Source organism: Panthera uncia, chromosome F2 (genome assembly GCF_023721935.1).
Source record: "Panthera uncia isolate 11264 chromosome F2, Puncia_PCG_1.0, whole genome shotgun sequence".
In the NCBI taxonomy this organism is placed as follows: domain Eukaryota; kingdom Metazoa; phylum Chordata; class Mammalia; order Carnivora; family Felidae; genus Panthera; species Panthera uncia.
Genome location: NC_064812.1, coordinates 71,999,683 through 72,024,682, shown reverse-complemented (window position 1 = coordinate 72,024,682; position 25,000 = coordinate 71,999,683). Strand labels below are relative to the sequence as shown.

Sequence of the window (25,000 nt, the reverse complement as noted above, 5' to 3'; positions counted from 1 at the left end):
TTTATGGCCCATAGTCAAGGGAGGTATGTGTGTGTGTGTGTGTGTGTGTGTGTGTGTGTGTTTCAAAGATGCTCCTTAAAATATTATGCTTTCTAGGCCCTTTTTTTCCATACCTCATTTCTATTCTAACCTAGAGAATTTTCTCATTAGAAAACATGTAATTAAAAATATATTGTTTTTAATATGTTTGCAGGTCTCAAAACATTGTAATTCTGACAGTAGATTTAAGAAACTAATGTACAAAAAGAACTTGGAGAATCCTATTGGTTCCATGGCCATTGGATTGCTTATGAAAAACAGGAACACAATATTATTGTAGGAAAAACTGCCTATTATGATCTAGTTTGTTATCACATTAATTCTCTGAGTCCTGTACTTGAAGTGATTCGCTGCAGAGTTGGGAGTGCTGGTGCCTTTTGTTGATGTGTCGAGGCAATGGCGCCCGGATGCAGAGAAGCTACTGGAACGAAATGAGCGGGGCCAGAATTGCTAAGCGGCTTCAGTGCAGCACTGAAAAGTCACCGCAAGTAGAAGACTCAAAGAGCTCATATGATTTTTTTTAAAATGGACGCAAAATATTTCAATCACCGACTCATCTTTTAACAAACAATACTTCTGATGTCAGACACTCCAGGCACAGGAGATACAGGGAGAAACCAGGGTGAGCCCTGTTTTCAAGAGCTTGCAATCATGTGGGCAAGACGAGGAAGTGGGTACCAATTCTACAAGTTCGCTACAGGCCACAGAGGGACAAACATGTACATCGACAACTCCGGCTACCCACTAGAGAGGCGTGGAAGAGGGAAGAGACACGGCAACAGGAAGAGGAGAAATGGAAAGGTGGAAGTGAGGTGACGTGGGAGAAGTTAATGAGAAACTCTGAAGCCCGGGTCTCAGGCAGTAATTACGTAGAAGGAAAGAGGAGACAGGTTCAAAAGTAGAATCAACCCTATCTGAGATTCACTCAGGGTTGAGTCATAAGGGAGACGCTCTTGGTGTCTTGGCGACTGTGTAGAGTGGTGCTCCCTCTCACGACTATAGACAATATAGGAAATAAGAAAGCTTGAGGGGTGAGGGAGTAGGTTGGAGGTGATGAATGTTGATTTGATGAATTACTATGTTGAGTCTGAGCTGCAGTCAGGAACAGGAGCCAAGTGGAGTTAGAAATCAAACCTGAAACTCACACGAGCGGGCTGCCCTTAATATCTAGACGCCCTTCAACTTTTATATTCAAAATACGTGATATGGAATGCGTTAAATGCTCAGTTTTAAGATTCTAGGAAAAAATAATATTGCATCTATTTTATCATCCTATTTTTAAATGTTTGTTTATGTCTGAGAGAGAGAGAGGATGAGTGGGGGAGAGCAGAGAGAGAGGGAGAGAGAGAATCCCAAACAGGCTCCGCCCTGTCAGCACAGAGCCTGATGCAGGACTCGAACTCACGAACCATGAGATCATGACCTGAGCTGAAATCAAGAGTCAGATGCTTAACCCACTGAGCCACCCATGTGTCCCGATTATTGTGTTTTTTCATCTTGAGATTTGAGGAACCAGGTAAGAGACAGGATTTCTGTGGGGGAAAAGAAAAGAAGCAAAGGGAAACCTGCACAAACTGAAAATAATCCAAAATCAGATCTCAGGTCAGGACATTTAATACTTCAGGCTTACTGTGATGCTCAGAATTAACCATAAAAATTGGTTCAAGTTTAAAGGATAGGTATTCATGGAAATAAGGAGGAAGGAAGGAGAGAGAGTAAGAAGAAGAAACAAGTGGGGTGTCTGGGTGGCTCAGTCAGTTAAGCATCCGACTTTGGCTTGGGTCATGTGTTTGTGGGTTCGAGCCCCGCGTCGGGCTCTGGGCTGACAGCTCACAGCCTGGAGCCTGCTTCGGATTCTGTGTCTCCCTCTCTCTCTGCCCCTCCCCTGTTCGTTCTCTCTCTCTCTCTCTCTCTCTCTCTCTCTCTCAAAAATAAACACTAAAAAAATTTAAAAAAAAAAAAAAAAGAAGAAGAAAGGAGGAAAAGGAGGAGAGAAGGAATAAAGCAAGCAAGGAAGTAAGGACGGAAACCAAACAGAAGGAAAGGGTTTAGCAGAGTAAAAGCCAAGGTCAAGGAGGAAGTGATTTATTGAAAATATGGTTCAGTCAAGTAACTGTCTTAAGCATTAAGCTTCTCTATGACCTGACACCATAAAAACCTTGTGATTCCCCCATCAAGTGATTATTTCTTGCATAAAAAAGATCAGTCCTTCTCAAACTTTTTCACAGAGTACCCCAACAGACGCATGCATGAGAATGTTTCTGCATCCAGAGAACTGGGGAAAAGGTCGCCAGTGTGAGTGGGAAGCTTAGAATGAACAGGTAGCCACGGAAAATGATATTCTGGAAACTGCCATAGGGAAAGAAAGAAGGAGACAAAGTAATGGCACATATTCAAAATGAAACACAAATAAATAAAAAAAAGATTGGATTCAAAGAAAAAAAATAAACACAAACAACCTTGGTGACATAGAAAGTTTAAATCAAGAGAACCAGATTCCTCTTCTGTTTCCTCTGATGTATTTACTTGAAATGAACACTTATATCTTGAGTAGAATCACATATAAGGAGCTACTGAAGGTACCATAATTCTAGGGGCTGGAGACAGGGGCTTGAGTTTTTCAAGGAAAGGGGCCTCAGGGCATGTGAGTCAGAGTTGAGTGGGTTTGGAAGATTCCAGGGAAGAGTTAGAGCTAAGGTGGGAAGCCAGATCCCCCCTGCCTTGCTGTTCTCTACTCCGCCATATTGGTCAATCAGACATGATGAGTTAAAAATGAGAAAGAAGTGAATTTATGAAGGACTGTTGTCCACACTTCACATCTGGCTTTCCTTTCTTTAACATGCTCCCATTTTCTCACAAACTACTTGGGAGGAGATCTGCAAGCTCATGAGATAACAAGCAACATGGTCTGCCCTTAGCCGGGGCCTAGAAACACACAAAGAAGTCTTGCATCACATGCTTCAAATTCTATGCACTCAAAGGTAAAAAAAAAAAAAAAAAAAAAGGTTAAGTGGTATTTAAATTAAAGTACTGAGTGGCCAGCACACTCATAGCTAGCTATTAGAGGAGAAAATAGTCCATATTCCAAGAATGGAGCTAGGGAGAAGTGGAAATGTCATGGGTTTTTATTGCATAGTTGTCAGGCTTATTATAAGGTAGTACACAATTTAAAAGCTGCCTATCAATTACAGAATGATATGCAAAAAATTTTAAGGATCTGTATACACTAGCTTCAGAGGTATAGAATGCATGTAGTAGATAGTACCAAAGAGCCCTTTGGGACTGTCTAAAAGAATATCATTAATTTTTACAGTGTACTTCCATTTCTGGAGCCATTCCAGCATTGGCTTTCTATAAAAATCATTTCAAGTTTAGAATTATGCTATTTGCTCCCAGCAACATCACAGGAGCAGTAGTATACCATATGTTGCTACTTAGCAACTTAGTCGGTAAGTCCCAAAGCATGTACTGATTTGAAAATTGAACAGGAATTATAATTGTTGAGTAATGCTACGAGGCAAGTTATCTTGGATTACTAAACTATGCAGATGTTTGATGTTTTGTAGGAAAAGGAATAAAACTATTTTTTTTCCCCTGTAAGATGACTAAAATCCTATTTATGGTTGCCAAAAGGGATAAATTGACGAAACTTCCCTAAAAGAATACCAGGTAATGAATTTTTGGACACACTATATTACAGTAAACAAAAGGAACGTTAAGCGTAAAATTTAGCTAAGGCCATTCAACTTATGTAATTTGCAAAGTTTATTCCCCCCTAGAGTACGTATTATCTTGCATTAGTCTAATTTTTAAAAGAGCACACTCTGGAAACATTTTTATATGTGCTACATTATTAAAAAATAGTTTGCTTTGGGCACACAAACCTGCCATATTTTTACAAAGCGCAGAAAGTATTTGGGGCTCTTTACTCTTTCATAAATTATCACTGGTATGTATGTATGTATATATGTATATATGCATGTTCTCACTGGTATTTAAAACATTCTTAGTAACTCCTGATTGGAATATTAAAAGAAATAATTAATGTTGGTTGTTTGATTTTAGTCAGGGCTTAATAGTATCCATCGTACTTGAATTTAAAAATCTAAGGAGCCAAGTTGTTATGATGTATATGCTTTGGATTTCCAATCCTTTATCCAAAAGTCTTTAAGACAGACATAATGATTCTCTGAAATGGAGCAGTTGCTTTATAGCAGCAATCATTTATTGGGTTTGTGTTTCTACTGTTTCAAACAAATTCAATTAGCCCTTACACTTCAAAACCCTAAAGGCACCAAAGAGATGATACTGGGTTACTTTAATCTAATCGTAATACTAAACTTGTCAGTACAGTTTGGGGATTGATGGTTAGAAGAAAATTAATAGTAACATTTTTCATTTTTTAATCAAACAGTCCTATTCAGAACTACCTATGGATCTCGGAGGCTACTTAGCTGAATGAATTCTGTGAAGTAAGAATTCTAAATGCAACGCTCAGCCTACCAAAGGTATCCTGAAAGTGATCAACTCAGTTGAATGGAAGGAAATGGAGTCCGGATCTTTGAACTCAGGGATGACCTTCTCGTCTGAACAGTATAGTGTAGTTTCCAGAATGTCTGCCAGAGAAGGCAGTGATCATAATGACTTCTAAATGCAAAGTTCATGGAGAGGCAGGCTTGCCTCTGTTTTGAGTTAAGCACGAGACATTTTGTGCTCGAAGAAATTTCAAAGCTTCACGAAGCGCACCCCTCACATATACATTAGATTAATTCACTGACAAGCAGCATGAAGAAAAATCCAAGTTTTATTTTTGTTCTCTGTTTCCCCCACCCATCCCCGTTATCAAATCCCTTTGGACAGCTTTGCAGGCATTGAAAACTCCCGTGCTAGGGTTTACACCACAGTTACTGATACATGAAACTTCAAACTGCCATGGTTTTTGCTGCTCTTCCAGGAAAAAAAAAAGTTCAAGTCTACAAAATGCTCCTATGATTCTCCCTTGTTTTCATTGATTCATTTATTTTCGTTTGCACTGTTATTACACATTATGTTATGCCCGCACTTTGGGGCAGTTATAATTTGGCTTTAAATGTCCTCACTGGATTAAAGGGCCTGGTCTTTAAGTGTCTAAAAATAAAGAGCCCAGAATTTACTTTGATAAACGTAACTGTTTACGTTTTCATTGGACTTCTGTCGTCACTTTTCACGGTTAAATACCTTGTCAACCATTCCTAGTGAAATGGCTACAAACGCGCTCTTGAAAGATTTCAATCACATCGTGCATTTGGGCAAAAAAAAAGCTACCCGACCTGGTAGATTCTGAAGGCCGCCATACAGTGCTCACGGGCCATGTGATTTTGGTTGGAAAGGTAGCCCTGTATTGACAACTGCCCCAACAGTTGATAATGAAAGCTATTCGTGACATGTGCAGCTTATAATGATTAACTCGTCTATCGTCAGAAGCACAAATAACCTGCACCTGTAAAGACTTTATTTCCTAAAGGTAAAACAACTGTTTAGGAAAGATCATGCTGGCAAAACAGCTGCTTGCCATTCTGGAGAGGAAACAAGGTAGTATCTTTCAACAAATGCCAACTCCTGTGTTTTATCAGCTCTATCTCATTAACTGGAAACAAGGCTTAAATGCTTTGTTTATAAATTATGATTATTCCTGATTGCGGCAGTTACTGATAGCGCAACTCATTTGCAATGCAACTCTTTGAATTTGTTTAATTACAATTTGAAACAAGGCAGAGAAGATTAATTAACCCACCTGGCTGGCTGGCACATAGTCCTGGCTCGGCTCTGTCATGCTCATATACATGTTCTCACCGTCAAACTGCGAATGAAACAATAGTAAACATTCAGCAATCTTGACTGTGTGCATGTTTGTTGTTGTTGTTGTTTTCACCATCAAACTGGAAAACAGTAGCCATAAAAAAAAAAACAAAAAACAAAAAACAACAGTGTGGTTGGGAATACGGAAAATCTGTCATCGCCAGTGAGACACGTCTTTTCTTTGATGTTTCTGTTGTCATCCTTCCTGACCCTGGATGTCAGTGATTTGGAGTAATTAGCGCTCTAGTAATTACAGCAAGCAAGCAAGAAATGAATGGTTTCCTTTCATCTGCAATCTGTTTTAAAACAAAAATGGCTCATTTTGCATACCATGTCTGCGTACTGCAGTTCGGTCGTGATGAAGTATTAAACGAACGGCCTGATTTCTGGGAGAGAAGCATAATGGGAAGTACACCGAGGCACAGCTCAGTGCGTTCTGAGTCTAGCTCTCAAAAGCGAAAAAGGGCAGAGTTTTCAGAATAGACCCAAACTCGTTTCATCCCAATCGCCTGATGATGAACATTTTTAACTTTATAATATTTACAAAGAGCACGTGGCACCACAGCCATGGCTGAGAATGATAACGACCGTGAGTCACTGTGAACATAGACAAGCTCCATGGTTCAAACATTCCTCTCTAAAGTCCTGCAGAGATAGAGGCTTCATGTAAGTATTACGAAGGCATAGAAATTCATACACAAATTTACGAGGTAGGAACAAGAAGGGAGGGGGAAATTCATGGGGTAGTACAACTGCAGGACCGTCGAACGGTTCAGGCAACAGTGACATAACAACAACATACTTTTCATTATTTGGGTTTTCGAAAGCAGTAATCATTCCATTCAGACTTAATCCCCAGCTATCTTCAGTCATTTGATAAATGGGCAAAGCATTCCTTTTTTTAGTTAGAAGAAGAATTTCCCCTAGGAAATAATCAAGTGGGCTAATACAGCCAGCTTCAAAGAGCTGACTCTGAATACACTTTCCTTGCCAGACTAATTTCAGACATGGGAACTTTTCAAGTCTCAATCTGAAAAATTACTTGTGAAGACAGAATAATGGTATTGATGGAGGTGCCAGTACACGGTAATATGGGCACATTTTATATATCATCAAGAAAGAGAAAACTGTGTTACAGACATCGCATTCCACCATCAATGAGCTGCCAGCAGCATCCAGAGGGTCGTACAAACACTGGAACACGCCAAAGACCCCGAACCGTACTCTAGGGCACTAGGTGCCCTGAAGATTCACATCGACAAGGAAAGACCTCCCTACAGACAGCGAAACACTCACGAGGTTGAGTTCAAGGAACCAAAGGCTCTCCTCACACATCACCCTGAAAATATATTTCATGTTATGTGAACAAACTTATCTAAACAGATACGAAATCACTTACTGAATGATAGTGGTTGTTAGGACAAGTCAGAAATAGCACACTGAGAAAAGACTAGCGAGACATTTGGTGACTTTGTCATCTGGCTCAGGAGCCCTGAGTCCAAGTGACTTACCCAAGGTTGCATTTCCATCAGTCAAGTGAATGCCTTCAACCCAAAGATAGTCTAGCCCGAATCAATCCACCTGTTTCTGCTAACATCTCAGGCCCCGACAAAAAGCATCATTCGGCATTTCACCCCCACCCACTGTTGGTTTGTTTGCAAATGTTTTTTATGTGAAGATGCCAAAGAACCATTTAAAATATGGACAGTTTCTCTGACTATAACAAACTAAACTGCACAGAAGTAGTGAAGTACATCAAATACTCCACAGCCTATGCATATTCTATAAATGTGTTACTTTCTATTTCATCTTCTCTAACTCATTTTCTAAATCTGGTGTCGTTCTCAAGCCAAAGAAGGCTCTGAAGTTTTGGTTTTAGTCTATCCAAAGCGTATGCTAATTGAGTGTATTCAATGTTACTGCTCTTGATAAGGACTCTTTCCTCAAAAAGTACCAATGCTTAAGCAATACTGAGCCAAGGCTGAAACAGCATTTTACAACAAAAGGTATGTGACTGTGGGGATAACTATTTTTTGGAGTACATTCCATGCCCCCATAACCTGCCTGTAGCTTCACACGCATTAACTGATTCCATCACACAACAAACCACGAGTTCGGTATTATTATTACATACACCTTACAAAAGGAGACACAAAGGCACAGAGGATTTAAGCTAGATGCCCAAGGTCACAGAGCTCTTAAGAGGCAAGGGCTGGAACTCAAAGCCAGGCTTTCTAGCACGTGCACTTAACCACCAGAACATAGAAATTGTTCTGAATTCTAATGAGTTAGCTACCGATCCTGAAAATAGTGTCCATATCAAAGCAGAGTGTTGGCAACATCTCCACGTTGAGACACGGTCCGGAATTTCTGTGGCATTGTGAGACTTTCAAAAACACAAGAGGCACAAGCGAGCTGCCAGTATAGGGATCAGGCTGGTGGAATATCTTCAGATGTTTATAATTAACCCTTACAATGCCGAGAGGTGGTATGACGGTGGTTTATTTTGTGCCAGCGTGACTGGGCCACAGGGTGCCCAGACACTCGGTCAAATATTATTCCAGGTACGTCCAGGAGGGTACTTCTGGGTGAAATTAACATGTGGATTGGTAGAATGTGTGAAGAAGAGCACCCTCCCTCTCGCAGGTGGGCCTCATCCAATCAGTTGAAGGCCTGAAAGGCACAGAAAGGCTGACCCTCTGCAGAGTAAGAGGAAATTCCTCCTACCTGGCTGGCAGAACTGGAACAACCATCTTTTCCTGCTGTCAGACTTGAATGGAAACATCCGCTCTCCTTCGGTCTTAAGCCTACCAGCTTCGGGACTGAAACTGTGCCATTGGCTCTCCTTTCCAGCTTCCCCGCTATAGTTTTGGATTGGGACAATTTCTTATAATAAGTCACACATTCTGTTGGTTCTGTTTTGCCGGTGAACCCTAACTGAAAGGCTCTGAAGGCTTATTTTTAGAGGACTCGCAAGGTAAAGGTGCATGAAGGGATGACATCTATTTCATGGTATGCTTACTTTCCAGGGGAACAGAAGCCATGTTGATTTTGCCCTCAGAGTCTCTGAACTCACTGCATCCATTCCCTGTGCCTCACTGTGTCCCACACACATTCACACCTCTTTGTCCAGAACACCTTTCTTCCCTTTTCACTGCTGAAATATTTCTTATATCCATGGTACTTTCTTACACCCCTCATTTCCCTAGAGGAGGTGATCACTTGACAAGAGAAATAAGATTTAGCTTTGAGAGAATGGTTTCAAGGCTTTGGAATGCGGTCAGCTCATCGTTCTGCAGTGGCTTAAAACTGGTTACTTTAGGAGCAGAAGCCCTTAAAAAAACGTACAGAAGTAGCTAGAAGCCCATTACTCAAACGCTAGCTGTAGTTCTTCCTCAAGAGTTTTGTAGAATTCAGAAACATAGAGATTGCCCGAGAATCAAGAGACCTGGCTATAAATGAGTCGATGCCCTCTTTCTGAAGAATTTTGAGTTGCCAAACAAATACATATGTGTGTCGGAACATGCTGAGCCATTCTCCTTGCGGTTGGACCCACTCTTGGGCACAGGAAGAAAAGTAAGCCATGATCCCATCCTCCCCCCCACTCCGCCCCCTGTCCACGAACACCCCATCAGGTTAAGGTCATCCGTGTACTGTTCACAGCCCCCACCCACCCACCCACATCCTATTCAGGAGCTGGTTCCAGGAATCTCAACAGGCCTTCTGCAGATGCACCATTCTTAGAGGGCGTCCTCTCGTGTAGTGGGCCCATGTCCGTCCACTCGCCATCTGAAGTGGAATTAGAGTGCATAGAGCCCTAGAATTCTGGCCTTGGAAAGATCCCTGAAGGCATCCTGATTGGAGAAACTGCCTTTCTATTGGTCACATGGTTCATCTGGAACCAGAATCAAGGTCTGGATTCCTAATGGAAGAGTCTTCCACTATGACATGCTGCTTTATACTCCATCACGCATAAAAATGGGGGATCAGACTCTATGACTATTGTAGTTGTATATGGCTTATTTGCATACTCCATGATCTCGAAGGCACAGTGTGTGTTATTACATCAGTGACCTTGCTTTGCTTTACCTGGACCACACAGTAGATGAACATTATTAATAACTGTTACAATAACATTGGTTCATTAAAAATAACTAGTTACATTTCCTCACTCCTTATGTTTATCACAGTTATTATGCTTAGAAGTCAACTGAATTCAGGCATTAGAACTTTTCAAAATATATCTGAGCAAACTAGGTAGGACTTTTAATTTCCACGGATTCTCAATTTAAAACCTGAAGCAAAGTTTGAAAGAATAAATAGGCTGACTTATTTAAATCTAAATGTAAATGACATCAACTCAGGATTAGCCTTTCTGACCAAGTGCTTTTATACTCTTTATTGTGTTTTTATTTCAAAGCACCAGGGGATGCAATCACGTAAAAAGTCATTTATAATCTTCTACTACAGTTTTTTGAAATTGTTTTTAGAGGATATTAACCAAACCCATAATCCCAAAGAGCTTTTCAAACTAGGTAGTTATTATTTCTTCTATTTAAAAGCTGAAAGCAGACATCCAACATTGCCTGAACATAGTAAATGATGAGCAAAACTGGGCAATATTAGATGACCCAAACCACTAAAACCAGAAAAATCAAAGGCAGCATGTGAACTATAAATCAGTCGTTGGCACTGGTAAAGGAAACGGGATCTTTTTAGGGAAACCATTAGAGGAAACCGAGAAAACTGCTGCTGGGTGGGGGGGGGGGGGTGGGGTGGAGAACCTCATGGAATTCATGAAACAGTACCACATTGTATCGCCTATAAAAGGGAAAACCTTACATCTCTGGGTGTTTTCTGAGGGAATATTTGATACTCTGTTTTGTTTTGTTTTTTTTTAAAGAGCTAAAAGTAGAAATGCTTATAGCAGAGAGTTAATTTGACATTTCTTAGAAGATGCATTATAATAAATTGTAAGACGGGGTAATATCCTCAAAATAAAATATCTATTTCTGTGTTGCTTGACTCAACAGAAGATTAGAAGTCCTCTTTTCCCTGCTTGCTTTATAATGAAAGAAATAACGGTTTGGGCAGTGAAGTCAACGACTTTTGTTGTTTCATGGAAGCAAAGCATTTTGAAAGCTAATGGGAAGGGCAATAACGGACACATGAGCATATAGTTACCTCTGCTGTTCCCACGCACGGTAAGAATGCATCCAACGAAAACAGAGCCAGGCAAACTCCTACACTTACTACACATCCTCTCATCCTCAAGGAAGAAGGTCAGGAGACACTGGAGAGGGAATCTGTGTGTATCTAGCTTCTAGCTTCAAGGCTGGCTGTGTTGATGCGAGATAGTCTAAAGCAACATGCCTCCATGCAGAGCCAGGCTGAATGAAACCGACTGAGCACAAGGGCCGGAAAAGTGGCTGATACTGAAAGGAAAGGAGACCAGCAGAGCACAGGCTGGCAACACCCCACGGAAAGAAAGCAGAGTTGCTCCATTCGTTGGTGCTCCGAATGGACGAGCCTGAGAGCCCGAGAGCGCACAGAGCTGAGACAGGAAAGAGAAACCCCTTTCCGCAGCCTCCCGTCACTTGAACTTGAGTGGTCAGCACTCTGCTGCAGATCTGAAAGGCATGGAGAGGAAATAGGATCTGGGCATAGCGAGGCCACTGGGAAGACTGGGCCACTGGAAGCCGGGAGAGAGGCTCTTATACCCACAAGTAAAATACTGTGCCCAGACCTTAGACTCTGGAGCTTGGCTGTTGGAACTGAATTTAGATCTCGTTTTTGTCCCAGTGATAGATTTATCCGGAGGAAGTTCTATACACCACGTCTCTTTTGTTACTTTTGGTAGCTGAAATTTTCAATACTGATGTTATGCATAAACTTGTAACTCGCTCGAACACTGTATGTCCATGTAAGTATGGGCTCCATACTTCACATAATGATGCCATCATGGCTCAAGCTATTTTTAACCTTTGCAGGCACTTTTTAATCACATCAGAGGCATCGAGGTGTTTAGTTTTTGTAATTATCTCGTATTATGGTGACTATTATGACTCCCGGTTTACAGATGACAAAAGTGAGACACAAAGGAGTTAAGTAACTTGTCCGTGATGGATCCAATCCTGACAGACAGGACCTGCCTGACCCTCAGGCCTTGGCCCCTGGACTCTGCTTTCGGGAATGGCTGACACCAGAGTCATGAAGCCCTCAGCCATATCACCTCTGCTGCCACCAGGGCTAGAGGCTGAGGTGCCCCAAGCCTGGCACCAACTTACATAAGTGGCTCTGCACCTGGGCTGGAGCCAAAGAAGTTCTGCTTTCCACAGAGTCTGTGCAGCTGGCCGGATAACGTATCCCCAGTGTGTGTGGGAAATTGGCCCCAGTGGAGACGACTGCCCCATGGCATTCCCTGTGGCCTCTTTAGAGAAGTCCCTCATGCCCAGCAACCAGCAGTGATTAGTTGCGAAGCTACAACATCTTGGGAATGTGTGTCTCATGTTTTGCGATCCCTGCCTCCTTGACTTCTGTTTTGCTTCCTTTCCCCTTCACTCGTGTCTCCCTGGGCTTGTACTCCCAGTGCTAGTGTGCGAGCCCCCTCCCCCAGCACAGGCTCTGCTTTCTGGGCAGCTAGGACGAAGACGGTGGCCCGTCGTACTCAGTAGGACAGTGTGCTCAGGTGCAGTGCTCTACTAGCCTGATCCCATCTTTGTTCTGCTTTCATTACAGCTTATTTAAGAATCATTAATTCTATTTTCAATTCCTGTGCAAAGACAGAAACAATCTCACGAAACAGTCATAAAAAGAAGAACAAAGGTTGACCTGTATCATGAAAGCGTCACTCCGTTTGAAAGAAAGAAATGCGAGTTTCTAGAAACCTTCCCTAACCCCAAACTTTCAACACAATGCAATACACTTTCCTTAATGCATTATTTAAGAAAGCAAAGAATGTGTGGATAAAAGCTTGACTATCAATCCAGGTCCGTTCTGATGAGTTTAATGGAAAGAAGTTCAACCAGCTGAAAACATGCCTGATACACATCTCTGGTTTTGACTAAAAGGCCTCCCTCCACAAGGTGGCTGATAGGAGAAAATTAGGAACAATGATTCCTGATTCCAGGTAGGAACACTGTTTTTGAAATGAATTCCCAAGCAATTTCTGAATTTCTATAAAGCATAAAGCCGTAAAACTAGAGTTGAAACTGGTGTAGTTTCAAATGATTGGTTCAGAACGTTCCTTTGACTTGTCAGGCTTTAGACAAATTTTTCTGAATCCATGCAGTAAGAGAACAATTTGAGAAGTACATTCAAACTTGCTGGCAATTCTTCCCTAAGCTCACTGATTTCCACATCATTTCAGCTCTCACCTCATTTCCCACAGTACCTAATCCTGCACCTGTTCTGGGAAGCTCAAAGCAAGGAGAGTGGAAGAGACTAGTATAAATTCAGAGTACTGATAAAGTTATGACACTTGAATGACAGATTTATAAAAAAAAAAAAAAATTAACAGAGAAGTAAGTGACAACTGAGTGGGATGAAAACTTCTCAAAAAAGATTTGAGGACAAATAATTATTGAATAATTTTGAAATTAAAAGTGACAGTACCAAATAAAAATATAAATAGGAAGGTACAGAATTATTAAGATGGAGAATCTCACTTCTCTATTATTATTACTCAGGAAATAACATTGTGGCAAAATAGAACAATGATGTTACAGGAATAGACTTTTGGTAATGAAAATCTCCTAAGGGTAGGACAGGTGTTGAAATCTATTTTGGTATATTCAGGGCAAACCTGACCAATTAGAAATATGAGAAGTTCAGTTCATATCCACTCCATTTTCTTTGTGACATCAGGTTTGACATTTATTTTCTTGACGTTCCCGAGAGTTTCTGTTTTCGAAACAGAAACACGATGGCATCCTCCAAGTTATTGAGAACGGGTTTGCCCATGGTGAAAGGAAGCAAAGCTGTATTTGGCGTGTATCTTTCATTTTAAGGAACTTGGGAAGTCACTCCATTCGTTGCATCAAAAGGAGTATAATTTTTAAATTCTCTTTAACATCTTCAAATACTATTTAGTTACATCTATTTTTGCATAACCTCCTTTGATATTTAATCTGTGATCTCATGTGACTTTCCCGGCTGACTTATCCACACTTTTCTAAAGCTTAGGGCATAATTTTCCCTGCTTTAGCTTAAGGCTTCATGCATAAGATGTCCCCTTCCCAAGGCATAGAGGGTCTCCATGCCAAAGCTCCTTTTATTGTCTTCATGTTTATAGTAGCCTGGGTGGCTCAGCCGGTGAAGCGTCCGACTTCGGCTCAGGTCATGATCTCACGGTTCATGAGTTCGAGCCCTGCGTCGGGCTCTGTGCTGATAGCTCAGAGCCTGGAGCCTGCTTCGGATTCTGTGTCTCCTCTCTGCTCCTCCCCTGCTCTGTCTCTCTCTCTCTCAAAAATAAATAAACGTTAAAAAAAGTTTTACAGTAGCTCAAACTATGCTCCTTAGATCGTCCTGCACTCTCATTTCACTTTTTTTTTTTTTTTTTTTTGGTAGCATTCTCCCAAACACTTCATCCTCCCTTTTGACCATGTCCTTTTATAGCATGACATGTTGCCAGAAACACGTCAGGGCCGAATGTACAAGTCCTGTTGCTGGAAAAAGCATGCCTGCTTCTACTCAAAACCTTATTTATCCTGACTGGTGAGAAGTGATTGGTCTCCTTTGTTTCCCCTTCTGGAACGGCACCACCGGATGCTCTTTTGTCGAAAAGTTGCGAGAAGAAAATATGACCACGTGGGTAAGCCCTCCAACGGGATCTTCTTGCTCCATTAAAATTCAACGGTAGCGACACATTCCCCGATAAAATGTGGTGGGTACTCATTCATTCATGCATTCATTCATTCATTGAACAAAGGCTCATGGTGCACCTACTAGGTGCCAGGCCCCAGTCTCGGTAACGGCAGCTAACATTAGCTGTATGCTTCCTGTGTGACAGGTGCACGCATGTATTCACTCACTTGATCCTGACAGCGACCCTGTGAGGCAGACACTATTCATGTCCTTTATCAGTACAGTGAGCCCTGAACAATTAAGTACTTTGGAAGAAGCAGAGCAGAGCCTCAATTCCATTCTGCCTGATGGCAGGAGAGTCCCTAACAGGAGAAGTGTGCTCAAGGAAAAGACCCTTGCAAAAGGAAAGACTCGACCAACATGCAAGTTCTAGGCATCCCGGTGTCAATGCAGAATTAATGAATCTCATAACCGATTCAATGACCATGAGGACCGCAGGCTTTATTCTATGATTTCAGCGGCAATACCCACTTACTGACAGCGGGTATCGCCTAGAAGTACATACTCTATTCCAAGGTCAGTGCTAACGGACCCAGGGCAGCCGGCAGAGGCAGAAGGTGTGTGATGAAAACCACAGACTCAAATGATCCAGAGCGGCGTTTGGGACCCATCTCTGCCACGCCGTGGCTGTGAACCTGGGAAGACGTGGCCTCCGTGAGCCTCAGTGGCCCTGTCATGGGGCTGCCACGAAGGCCATACCCGTACGGCGAAGTGCTGAGCACAACACACGCGTCCAGCAGATCCTCAAAGTGGGTCCCTTACGTCTCTCTTTGCTGCGTGATACCCTAGACTGTGCCAGTGTCGGGACACTAAACGGGTCTTCCTTCTCCTCCACTGCTTAAAATTCTTCACTCCCTCTGAAGTTTTCAAGTACATTTCAGCTTCCTTAGCTTCAAACACAAGGCCCTTCATGATGAGAACAGCCGTAGGTGTTTATGGCTTGTGTCCAGTCTAAAGGGCCCGTGCCTGGGCCAGGCCAAGAGTTCAGCGTCTGTAACCTCATTCCGTTCTGTATCTTAGGTCACTCTACGTTCCATCGTTGCTTCGTGATTTCCGTATGGCCAAGAAATCCCTGCCTCTACTTCTTTCCGTCATCCCCTCTGTTTGGAATACCTTTCCACGTTCCACTTCCTGTTATTTCCCTCCCTGCTTTCCTAGCAGTAATACGATGGTCAGGGAATTGCACAACCAACCTGGAACTCTTCTGGGAGTGAAAGGAGGGTCTGAACAACTATGACTGAACAAAAGGCACACGTGTGGACGGTGCCAGGGACAGAGCATCTTCCCACCAGAAGGTAAGCCTTCTCTAAAATCGCTGATGACTTAGGGTCCCTTCCCTGTGCCTCCCTAACTTCCCTATGGCATCTGGTGCTTTCCTGCAGCCTCTGTGTCACGGCACTGACCTGTCTTCTACACCGGACTAGAAAGAGCGCTTTGAGAGCAGAGAGCTTCCTAATTCTATGCCGCCAGCACCTAGCACCTGCCAAGCACCTAGCATCTACAAAACAACAATGATGAGTGATTAAATAAATTCAACGTAATATCGCGAGAACTGAAATCATTTTGGACGTCACCATTCCGTTGTTCTGCAGTCGTGTTTATTCCACATGCTTTCATTCCCAAATCAATTTCTATCCATGAAAACAACTGCTCTGCCCAGCGTCACTGGACAAAAGCTGCTGTAAACCAGATCACACCCGAGTTTTTCCATTTCTTCCTGTCCTACAGGGACCAAAGTTTCTTCACTCGCTCTAGTTGGACGATTTTGAAAAGAAGTTTATTTTATGACATCTTAGATAATGGTTCAAATCTTCGTGGTACCACGTAGGCAAGCCCAGTTCCAGTAAGCAGACTGTGCCCATGTGGCTCCAGATCGAGCTGGTTTGTTTTTTCACGCTGACGTCAAGTTGCTGGTGAACATTTTGCTCTCTGAATCGTCTCCAAACCTACACCAGCATGCTAATGAAAAGCTTACTGGATTGGCAGACAGAATGCAATCCATTTCTCCTTTCCCCCAGGTGGCTTGTGAGTAATTCAGGGTCTCTTGTTCCCTTGCAGGTATGACAAAATAGGACAGAATTTAGGAGAGATTCCATCATGGAGTGGGTTTGAAATAAGATCCTGATAGGAGTCCTGGTTCAGACACTTCCTAGCAGACTGGTCTTGGGAATGAGAGCAAAAATCTGACGTTCTCCATGTGGTTCTTTCAGATTCAAATGAGATATACCAAAAGAATTATAAATTACAAAGTACTAAATATATAAACCCTGTGCTACATTCTGGAAACTATGGTATTTCCACCTCACGGACTGTTTCTGTCATTCGCTGGAAAAGATCGATAGGCAGAAAACAGTGCAAAATCAGGCTGAATGTGCCCTAAATTAGTCTGTGAAGAGGTCTTTAATATAGAAAGTGATATGTAGATGTTACTTGTTAATCATCATACTTGTAAGTGCACAGTCCCGCCTTAAATATTAGGTAAGAGAAAAGCAATGGAGCAGACAAAGGAAAATAGCGTGATCGCCAAATAAATGAAAACTTTGTAGAGCATCCTGTGTGTATCTATATGTACATAAATATGTGTATACACACATGTTCTGTACATATGTACGTATTTGTTTACTCTGTGTGTGTGCAAAATATTCTTCTCCAGAAATGTTCTTTATTTGGCTTTCATTTGTGTTATTTTCGATTACGTAGAGGAGCGATGTTAAAAACTGCCACATAATATTGCAGGAGAAGTTGTCTGAAAGTGGAAAACACAACTGAAGGCCTCTCTTAGTTTACAGAGAAAATATTACCCACTCATGGGAAACCACATTATACCACATTCGCTAAACTTGCTTCGGGTGAATTTACGGTCTTAAAATGGAGATTTCAGATGGTTTGGGCATTAACAAATGCAATGTTATACCTAAATTTACAGTAGTAAGATATAGAATGATACAGGCTTCCCATAACATTTTCTTTTTCATAGCTTATTAGCTTTAAGCATTAAATTAGCCACAAGATAACAATCACTCATTGTATTTTATGGAACTATAGAACAATTTCTGTTCTGGTTCAACAATTGCATAACTCAGCTAGATACTTAGGCTGTGTCAGTAATCAGTTAATGTTCCTTATAATGCTCACATCAAAGAAATTATGTAATCTCTACTGCTCTGTAACCTATTATTTCACTTTCTGTAAGAAACTTTACATTATTAATTCCTTTTGCACATTTCATATTTGCTACGAAAAACTCTGGAATAATACATTTTTATAACCATTAAGCAAATTAATATTAACGTTCTATGAAGTGCTTTCAATTTTTTTTTTGTTTGAAATGCCTTCTGAACAGTTCTGAGCAAAATGTACATATTTTAAATATGGGTCTTGTCACCAAGAGACCCTTCAAGGTTTCTTAAGATATTCAACTTGAAACAAATAATTTAAATATGTATGGAAGTCAGAGTAGGATGGAAACTACACATTGGAGCAAGATCAACTTATCCAAGATGGGTTTTATTTTAAAAGCAGAACAATGTTGCCTTTTCTTCAGAGCTAACATGACCTTCCTCAGCAAGTTATATTATAGTGTCTATTGCCCGCTGCACATAATTTTAGGCAACGAAGTTCTTTGGACACAGGACAGGAAAGTATCCTGCATCTAATATGTAAAATCCATCATTTACAATACCCCCACTGCATCCCATTTTCAGGCAACGAAACTTGCCTTTGTAATAACACGTTTGTATTAGTGGTTCCAAAAGCTAGCGTAGTTTCTCAAAACACGCACATTCCTACCTGTATGCAGGTTGTAAGCTGTACTCTTTAAAAAAAACAGTGCGTTTTTACACTGTCTGATTGTTGAAATGGAAAGGGCTTGTGGGAACGCATTTTTACGAGAGCTTATGAGGCTTCATGCATCTGCTATTTTCTCAATACCTCATCTTTATATTTCATCCATTAGCAGTCACTGAAGATTATTTTCAGTCCAACATTCTTTAAGGTGTGAGGTTCATTTAATAAAGGGTTTCTGTAATGCCAACCACATCAACCATATAGTTTAAGCAATTCCATTATTTAGATGGCTGTTAGCGTTTCCTTGGATCTTTTTGGGATTCAAGCTTTGTTTTGATTTTGTTTTTTCAATTGCTTGTCCCCAGCTGTGCTCATCGTATTTAATAATACCATGATAGGTATACAATGCAACCCACATCTTCTATTGAAGTGGTTCTCAACTCGGGGTGGGGGGGGATTCCTTCCTTCCCTTCCCCCACTTTGCTGTCCCGACTGGCAGCTAGGGGCGAGGGTGCCTCTGTACGTCCTATAATGCACAGGACAGCCCCCTTAGAAGAGAATTATCTGGGTCCAATATGAACAGTGTTTCAGAGAAACTCTAGTGTAGAATGGGTTGAGTTTGAAGTTTTGGTCATTTTCTCTCTTTCTTTTTTTAATGTTTATTTCTGAGAGAAAGAGGCAGAGCGTGAGCAGGGGAGAGGCAGAGAGAGAGGGAGACACAGAATCCGAAGTGGGCTCCAGGCTCTGAGGTGTCAGCACAGAGCCTGAGGCGGGGATCGAACTCAAAAACTGAGAGATCATGACCTGAGCTGAAGTCGGACACTTAACCAACTGAGCCACCCAGGTGTCCTGAAGTTTTGGCCATTTTCATGAGAAACTATGAGATGAGATCAACTATGAAATGACTCACTTAACTAACAAAGGTAGCTCAAATCCTAAATCAATTAATACATCTATTTTAAAAACCATTTACACATAGCCTAAATAATTTGTTCAATGCAGTGAAATTACCCAACTCATACAGGTCTGATGGCACTGTTCCTGGTGTTTTGGGTATGGTGCTCAAAACAAGAATAAAGAACATCATCCCATGCTTACAACTCCATGAATTTAGCATAAACACACTTTGTATTATATATACTTTGGAGTTACAGTTGCTCTGGGTAACTACCAAATAACCAAATAAACTCTTCAAACTACACGTAAAAAACTGCTACACGGTTGCAGCCTGAGAGCTCTGAGAAAAATCAGTGATTTCGTTCATTGAGATTCTATTTATCCTTTCATGCACAAAACTAATTATTTGTTTGCAAGATGTTACATCTTCATTAAAACCATTAGTATTCTGAGTAGATGGCAGTATTAACTTTATAAATGAAACTGGGATTCCAACGCTGTGTTTTGTGCAGTTAAGACAATGAGTATTTCCACACGATGTTAATCCATCTAAAAAGGACAATTCTTTATAGCAGTGACAAGTGGATAGATCTCATTCACGGTGTCTACTATTTGTTAAGAAGTCTTCCTGGATACCCAAGAGGCATATAAATTTTTTTTAATGTTTATTTATTTTTGAGAGAGACAGAGACAGAATGCAGGTGGGTTGAGGGAGAGAGAGAGGGAGGCACAGAATCCGAAGCAGGCTCCAGGCTCCGCCAAGCTGTGAGCACAGAGCCCGATGCGGGGCTCGAACCCACAAACTGTGAGATCATGATTTGAGCCAAAGTCGGATGCTCAACCGAATGAGCCACGCAGGCACCCCACCCAAGAGGCACATATATTAGTCTTCGAAAGATAAATATGTAATATGTATATACAAAATTGGGGTAGGTACTATTCACCAAACCCTATCTTCCCCAAATATTGTTAAAACACTATCAAGTTATGTCTTCAATTTTTCTAAGGAAGGGGAGTCTGTGATCAAATTATCTTCTAAAAGAACAAGAGCAACTCATCTAAAATTAATTAGTAAGTCCTCTGAATTTGGAATGTATTTCCTATTCTGGGGACAGCATTTTCATCTCTCTAATAGTGCCTTAATTGGTTTAATAATGCTATGAATTTCATTCGCGTAGAATGTGGTGGTTGGACACCCTGGGAAGTGTCTCAGGAATGTGTAGGTCAGCTAAGGGAAGTCTGTGGGATTTTAGACGGCCTCAAGCAATTCACAAAGTGGACGATCTTCCCAGTGGATAAATGAAAGTGGGAAGTGGAACCCAGGGCCACTTCAGTGTTAGTGGAATCAGAAGACATCGCAAATTAGAAGTGTTCGGAGGAAAAAAAAAATCTACAAAAGGCAGGACTCTGAGGAAGGTTAGCCTGGGTTCCCCTCCACACCTTGAAAACGGTGAATGCTCTCTGTGCTACTGGGGCCACCTCTCAAACTGTTTAAGTAATTTTCATGAATAAAGCAAGGCATATGGATACAAAATACTCCGATAATCTTAGAGGAAATAAACTACCTAATGCTTTTATTTGTGTGTGTGTGTGTGTGGGGGGGGGTGAGGGTTGGTTTTTGCTTTTAAGTATTTAAACACTATTCATTCCTAAATAGAAAAGTATACATTAATAGATGCGTTTTTTTAAATAGCCTATTTTTTACATTTATAAACTCTATTTAAAAATTTTTTTTTAACGTTTACTTACTTTTGAGACAGAGAAAGACAGAGCATGAACGGGGGAGGGTCAGAGAGAGGGAGACACAGAATCTGAAACAGGCTCCAGGCTCCGAGCTGTCAGCACAGAGCCCGACGCGGGGCTTGAACTCACAAACCGTGAGATCATGACCTGAGCCGAAGTCGGATGCTTAATGGACTGAGTCACCCAGGCGCCCCAATATAAACTCTATTTTTTAGGACAATTTTGAGTTCGTAGAAAAACTAAGTGCAAACTACAGAAATCTCATAAATTCCCCATCCTCACTGGTGTACAAGCCCCCCCCCCCCCGCCACTATTGACATCTCATACCACAGTGGTACATTTGTTACAATCAATGAACCTACATTGACACATCATTATCAGCCAAAGTCCATACTTTACATTACATTAGGGCTCACTCACGGTGGTGTCTATTCCGTGGGTTTCGACAAAGGCGTAATGACATGTAACCACCACAGTATCAGAAAGAAAAAGAACTATATTGGTGGCATTAAAACATTTTTTTTTTTTGTCTACACAATCAGAGTTAAGAGGATTCTTTTCAGCCGGTACTGCCTCTATCTACCTCCAAAAAGTGCTGTTGCTAAAAATAAAGCCTCTAGTCTAAGCTCCTACTTGCAGTCCTTACCACACTGAGTATTAATTGGATTTTTCTTAAATTAACATTTGGGAAGGGTTAATGGAAAATGACATGCCTATTTAATGCTTTGCTCATTTGACATGGTATCTTTCCAGAAATATCTGTAAGTAGATACAGGCTTTTACATGGATTAAAATGTCAGTAGTTGATTTCATAAAGAGGCAATACCACAATTATACTTCGTGTGTTGTTCCATCCTCAAACTGAATTTCTGGGAATATTTCCAAGTATCCCCAACAGTCTTTCTAGGTTAGTGACCAGGAATGTTTGCAAGTGACTAAATTTGTATCATTTGGGCAAAAACTTCCCTTTGTGTTTCAGCTATGTTGATACAGAACAAAGTGGAGCAGAGAATTGGCAATTATCCTATTAATTTGATGAATGTGGACAGCTACACCGGATATTTTAAACCACCAAACAGAATTTTTTTTTTTTTGTCTCAATGATCTAATTTGTTAACCAGATAACTGCCAAGACTCCAACTTCATTCTGTTCCATATAAAATTATTCATAATTTTTCATATTTCCAGTATCAGCTACTTAAGGGAAATGTATGTAAATGTATGGATATTTTTGCATCAAAGCTGTATTTCTCACTCCATACTGACGATGTGAAGTGAAACAAAGAAAGAACACAGATAGTTATGGCTATTTTTGTCTGGCTTCTCAAATGGTCAGTACGTATTAAAAAGCAATATGGCACGGGGGCTAAGATCAACAACTCTGGAGCCAACATGCTTGAGTTCAATGTTGGCTCTGCCTCTTACTATATACGTGGCCACTGCCTCAGTTTTTCTATCTGTAAAATGGGGAAAGGGTAGTACCTATCTCATGTCATTATGAGGATTAAATGAGCCGGTACATACGAACTGCTTAAAATACATCTCAGATCATAGTAAGCACTGAATAAGGCAGCCATTATCCTTATACTCAATTCATCATTAAGGTTGGTCAAACCCATGAAGGATCTTGTAGGGATGATAACAATATCTGAAAACTGGATTTTGTGGATGGCTGCCCAACTCCGTAAGTTTAATAAAAATCACTTAATTGTCCATTTAGCTCAGGCGAATTTCATGGTAAAGGATGATGCCACAATGAAGCCGTTTAAAAAAAAAAGGAAAGATTATCCAGTCTTGGTTACTCTATAGCATAAGGCTCCTGAACTATAAAGTCTGAGAGTAAGAAACGAGAAACAGGAGGGAAGAAATAGAAAACCCCATGGAGCTAGACCCCCTTCACCTCCCTTCTCTTCTTAATACAGGAGTACAGCATCTCATTTGCTGTGTCCTTTGACCCGCTTCTTAGCCTGTCCTCCCAGCGCCCACAAGTCGCTATTAATTATCTGCCCAGCACTGGGAGGGGAATTTTGAAAAAGCCTAAAAATCACTCTTCTATTTGCAATGTGTCTTGAGCCTACACCTAAACCTTCTGTTTCCTGCAACCCTAATTCTTAAAATTGAGTGCAGTTTAACAACCCTCTAGGTATTAAAGGGTTGTTAATACCTTTTTCACTCTCCTTACCTCACTGATGATTTGAATTTTTTCATTGATTCATTCATTAATTTGGCATCTACTATGCTATCACTCTATGCTCCAGGCACGTTTCTGGAAAGCAGGGGGTGGGGGTGGGGCGGGGCGAGGCATGTTTCTTGCCTTCAAGGGTCTCACAGCTTCTAATGTGGCTCAATCAACCAGGATACCTCCCTTTTTAAGTCTACTCACTGTTCCCTAAAACAAACAAACAAGCAAACGAACTTGATGGGCACTTGGGTGGCTCAGTCAGTTGTATCCAACTCTTGATTTTGGCTCAGGTCATGATCTCACGATCACGGGATCAAGCCCCTCATTGGGTTCTGTACCGACAACGCGGAGCCTGCTTGGGGTTCTCTCTCTCCCTCTCTCTTTCTGCCTCTCGCTTTCTCAAAAATAAACAAACAAATAAATACACCTTGACTCTTCTTTGAAGCTCCTTCCACCTTCCCGGTATAGAGAATGCTTCCTGCTCCTTTATCTCCCAGGTCAAGAGGTAAACATTGGAAGTGGTTCTTTCCAGAGCATTGACCCGCCACCATTTTCAACTTCTCCTCTTCTGGAGTCCACATCAGCTACTCGTCCCACGTTTCCTCTGTCCTAATCATTGTCATCTATCTTCCAGGACACCGTCCCTCCTTCCTTCGCTTGTTGCTCATTACCTTTCCTGGTTTCAAAATCCCCGTTGCTGATCTTTTCAAAATCACCTTCACTTTTCTGTGGTTGTTACAGCAGTTTTCATTAATGACCACACTTCAACCTCCTGTTAGGCCCTGGTAGTGATGTGTACTTGTCATCAGACAGAATGGACCTCTGTGGATATTAAGTTATAGAATTCCTTGCTCTGACGAGAACTTCCTCCCTTTCCACTTCTTCCATTTTTTAAGCTCTGAGTCTTTTGTCTGCTCTTCTAAGTACCTTTAAAAATCCACTTCTCCCTGGTCTTTGTTCCAGTGACTCCAAGAAGATGTAGACTGATTTTAGGGCCGGTCATTTCAAAGAAGCTCTTTCTAGCTCCTATTTCTTTTGACATGCTTGGGTTGTCCACCCCGACCCCCCTCCCATATCTGTCTCACACTACTCCAATCTTGGGGAAATCCCACTGTCTTGCTTTCTTAATCCCTGTTTCAAAGCCTACATGGTGTTACTAGAGTTTATCAAGAAGTTGAACTGATTAAGTCCACTGAGAAGCTGTGTTTCCCAATCCTACCTAGATGCTAATTAGCTCAGCCTTTTTTGGGCAGAGGAGAACCATTTTCAAAGCTGCAATTTAAGAAATTACTCTTAGAATTATATTGGATGGGTTGCATTCAGAGAAGGCCGGGTGATGTGGTGCTCGGTTGGTTAAACATCCCACTCTTGGTTTCAGCTCAGGTCATGATCTCAAGGTTCGTGAGTTTGAGTCCCGCGCTATCAGTGAGAAGTCTGCTTGGGATTCTCTCTCTCCCTCTCTCTCTGCCCCTCCCCTGCTTGCTATCTCTGTCTCTCTCCAAATAAATAAATTAACTTAAAAAGAGAGAGAGAGAGAGAGAGAGAGAGAGAGAGAGAAGCCCAAGTGATGAAAGACCAGTCAGAAGACTATAGCAACAGTCTAGACAAGAGGAGACAGGACAGAGATTAGGATCAAAGTGGTGGGATGGG

The 25,000-nt window shown here is 41.4% G+C and overlaps 1 protein-coding gene across 2 annotated transcripts in view; it reads right to left on the bottom strand.

The window, feature by feature from the left end:
- Positions 1 to 25,000, bottom strand: part of TOX (thymocyte selection associated high mobility group box) — a 302,110-nt gene that overhangs the window by 139,559 nt on the left and 137,551 nt on the right. Inside the window, exon 2 of one of the 2 annotated variants that reach the window (XM_049633379.1) lies at positions 5,813 to 5,878. The exons of the other annotated variant lie outside the window; for it this stretch is intronic. Coding sequence (XP_049489336.1) covers positions 5,813 to 5,878 — 66 coding nt within the window. The remainder of the gene's footprint in view (positions 1 to 5,812; positions 5,879 to 25,000) is intronic. 2 annotated transcript variants of the gene reach the window in all.